The sequence below is a fragment of the Nelumbo lutea genome, chromosome 1 (assembly GCF_056320005.1).
Source record: "Nelumbo lutea isolate HS-2025 chromosome 1, American lotus-T2T, whole genome shotgun sequence".
Lineage (NCBI taxonomy): Eukaryota > Viridiplantae > Streptophyta > Magnoliopsida > Proteales > Nelumbonaceae > Nelumbo > Nelumbo lutea.
Genome location: NC_142684.1, coordinates 206,550,170 through 206,553,639, shown reverse-complemented (window position 1 = coordinate 206,553,639; position 3,470 = coordinate 206,550,170). Strand labels below are relative to the sequence as shown.

Below are 3,470 nucleotides of genomic sequence, written 5' to 3'. Positions count from 1 at the left end.
AGATTTCTTTTGGCCCGTAAGTCGATGAGCTAGTAAGTGCTGATCCATTTATTAGTGTGGCCCGTAGGCTTTGGGAGCGACTCGTAGTCTACTCTTCTTTGACTTTTGCCCGTGCCGGAGAGGCGACCGGGTCTTTAGTAGTAATGTGGCCCGTAGGCTTTGGGAGCGACCAGTGGTTTACTCTTTTCTAACTTCATCCGTGCCGGAGAGGCAAATGGGTCTTAAGTAGTAATGTGGCCCATAGGCTTTGGAGTGACTAGTGGTCTACTCTTTACTGACTTTTCCCGTGGCGGAGAGGTGACCGGATCTTAAGTAGTAATGTGTCCCGTAGGCTTGGCCTGCATCCGCTTCGTAATACCGGTCACCTACTCCTACAAGAAACCACGGTCAGCTTGGACTAGTGTGCTTCCATTGTATATGATACACCATCAATTCCGTGCAATGCTGACAACCCTCTTCACCACTGTCCACTTTAGTGCTTCTCGGGCCAGGTCAACTTTTTGCCAGGTCTAGCCGTCTGGGCATGTTAGAATTATTCACTGTGGCACTTATCTTAATCCACCGTATCCACGGTTCCGTTGCTTACTTTTTATGCTTATCATCAATTGTTATGTTGATGGTATTTGTAATTATCTTAATCTGTTTATAGACTTTGCCATCGAACCTTCTCTATTCCATACATGTGCCTCTACTTTCTTCAACGTAAACCGATTCCTGCTGACAATGGACCCTTGCTCGTCGTCGGAGGCGACAGTATTCGAGAGGCAAATTGCTGATCCAATTGGGATGATGGAAGAGCTGGAAGAGAAGATGGTCTCAGTCTTGGAGCTCATGATTCCACTAAGAAACAGACTAGACGAGTTACAGAAGGAGCGAGACTGTGCTGTCAAAGAAGCAGGGGAGCTGAGGAAAAAGATAGCAGAGGAGAGCTCAAGCTCGAAGAAGCCACAGTTGTTCACCGACTTCTCCTTCTCGGAGATCGAGGCAGCGACTGGAAACTTCGACCCATCAATGAAGATCGGCGAATGGGGATATGGGACCCTCTACAGAGGATTCCTTCGGCACACCCAGGTAGCCATTAAGATGTTCCAGCCTCAAGACTCACAGGATCACTCAGATTTCCAACAGGAGGTAAGTAAGTAAAATCTACTGCGACAATCAGCCCACCACTGTTACCATTTTATATGCACCATACGTGATATTGATAGGGAGTTCGCTCCATTCAATCTTCCAACCCAAGCTGTAAAAAATTAAAGCAGGGAAGGGATTTCCTGCCAAGCTTGGATCAAAGAATGATGAACAGAAGGGGCCGCCGGGGCGGCGGGTCTCCGTGGACTCGTACCGTGTGAGACCTCTCGGTGACTCTGCCTGTCGTCTGACTGATCGTCAAGTTCCAGGCCTCCAGCCGCTCAGTACTGATCATCACCAGGAACTAGAACTACCCGGTAATGATGTTCAATCTCCCAATCTTATCTTGACACGCGGAAAGTTTTTAAGCAAAAAGATCACTGTAAAAAGATTCTTTACGAAATTGGAGAGAGAATGTCCATCGCACCATCGGTCCATTATTATCGTTTGCTTGACGTCTAAGCTAGCCTTTCAAAATTCAAAAAATATATTAAGAAAGGGAAGGTAAATTTTCAAGAAATTTGAATAGATTATTCATTCAGCGCTTACTTGAATGATGTTTCAGGCTAAAACTTGAATCTGCAGGTCATTTAATCGTCTTATAGTAGTAGAGCTCTTCTGTCGTTTATCAGAGTAAAAACTTTTGTTGTTTGACATTGATTCATGTCACTTGGTCTGGATTCAGATGGATGTTGTGAGTAAACTGAGGCACCCTAACCTTATCGCTCTCATTGGAGCATGCCCGGAAGCTTGGTCGCTGGTGTACGAGTATCTCCCCAATGGCAGCCTTGAAGATCGACTCAATTGCAGGGACAACACTCCTCCTCTTTCATGGCAAACCCGAATTCGCATTGCCGCTGAGATATGCTCTGCTCTCATCTTCCTGCATTCACACAAACCCCACAGGATTGTACACGGGGATCTCAAGCCGGATAACATCCTCCTCGACGCCAACTTCGTTAGCAAGCTCAGTGACTTCGGCATCTTTCGGCTGATTCTGTACGTTGAAAATGCAGCCGGCGGCAGCTCAACAGCATCCTCGAGAACTGACCCAAAGCGTACCTTTATGTACCTGGACCCTGAGTTCCTGGAGACCGGAGAGCTGACGCCGATGTCCGACGTTTACTCATTCGGAATCGTTCTGTTGCGGCTTCTAACAGGAAGACCAGCGTCATCAGGAATAGTGAAGGACGTTCAACATGCATTAGACAATGGCAATTTAGAAGGCGTGCTGGATGAATCGGTCGGAGATTGCCCTTTTATACAAGCCAAGCAATTGGCCGGCTTGGCATTAAGATGCTGTGAAAGAAGCCAGAGCAACCGGCCAGATTTGAGACAAGAGGCGTGGAGAGTGCTTAAGCCGATGACTGCATCATGTGGTGGCTCGTCGTCTTTCCGTCTAGGGGCCGTGGAACGTCGCCAGCCTCCATCCTACTTCGTTTGCCCCATTTTTCAGGTGAGTTCCAGTGTTGAACCTTGTTCTGCTAGCTGTAGTCTGGTTGCACTGATTGTTATTGTTTGAAATTGCAGGAAGTAATGCAGGATCCACAAGTAGCAGCAGACGGTTACACATACGAAGCGGAAGCTTTGAAAGGATGGCTGGAGGGCGGCCATGATACTTCGCCCATGACGAACCTTAAGCTCAATCACTGCAATCTCGTCCCTAATCACGCTCTTCGTTCTGCAATTCAAGAGTGGCTTCAACAGCCTTGAAATTGAAATTTAGTAAATGTATTTAAACACTACTCTTGACTGGTTTAGCTCATTGGTTCAATTATACCAAAGGTACAGTGTAAAAATGTGTGTTGGGGCGAGATGCTGATCAGCGGTGAACACTGGTTTAGTAAGTATATGTTTGGTTCGGGTGGCATTTTTCACATCAGCACCACAGGTGTTCGCGTTTATTGCATATGAACCAAAATGAAGTATCTATTTCGTTTCATTATTTATCAAATAAACCAAATACTCATATGTCACACTTTAATGGGTGTTAATGTGAGGTGGAGAATAAAAATCATTTAAAATGAAGTACCAATTAGATTTGACAATCGGGTCAATGGATTGACCCATGACCCAACCCAACTTTTTTCGGATCGGTCCAGGTCGAGTCATTTTTGCATTCGGGTAGATAAATATGAGACCCTAACTCTGCTTTTTTAGGTTGGGTTGGGCCAGGTCAGGTCCACGGGTTGGGTCAAATTTTTGCCAGGTCGAGGTGGAAAACTTCTCACACAGGGTGCCTAACACCGACTTCACATGCATATCTCACCATGCATTGGGAGCATCTCCTGTGAATAATAATGTATAAATAATGGAGATGTTCTTAATGCATGGTGAGATGT

At 46.0% G+C, this 3,470-nt stretch overlaps 1 protein-coding gene across 1 annotated transcript; it reads left to right on the top strand.

Annotated features, from left to right (window-relative positions):
• Nucleotides 1–553: 553 nt before the first annotated feature.
• LOC148880589 (U-box domain-containing protein 33-like) lies at nt 554–3,104 on the top strand. Its single transcript, XM_088962545.1, has 3 exons — nt 554–1,131; nt 1,814–2,584; nt 2,659–3,104. The coding sequence occupies exons 1-3, from the start codon at nt 592–594 to the stop codon at nt 2,839–2,841; spliced, it is 1,494 nt and encodes a 497-aa protein (XP_088818671.1). The 5' UTR covers nt 554–591; the 3' UTR covers nt 2,842–3,104.
• Nucleotides 3,105–3,470: the final 366 nt, after the last annotated feature.

Bases quoted from the DNA above. Each gene is read 5' to 3' on its own strand.
- LOC148880589 (XM_088962545.1), top strand. From the start codon at position 592: ATGCTTATCATCAATTGTTATGTTGATGGTATTTGTAATTATCTTAAT. The intron at 1,132-1,813 runs GTAAGTAAGTAA...GTCTGGATTCAG, and splicing joins ACTCAGATTTCCAACAGGAG to ATGGATGTTGTGAGTAAACT. The intron at 2,585-2,658 runs GTGAGTTCCAGT...TTGAAATTGCAG, and splicing joins TCGTTTGCCCCATTTTTCAG to GAAGTAATGCAGGATCCACA.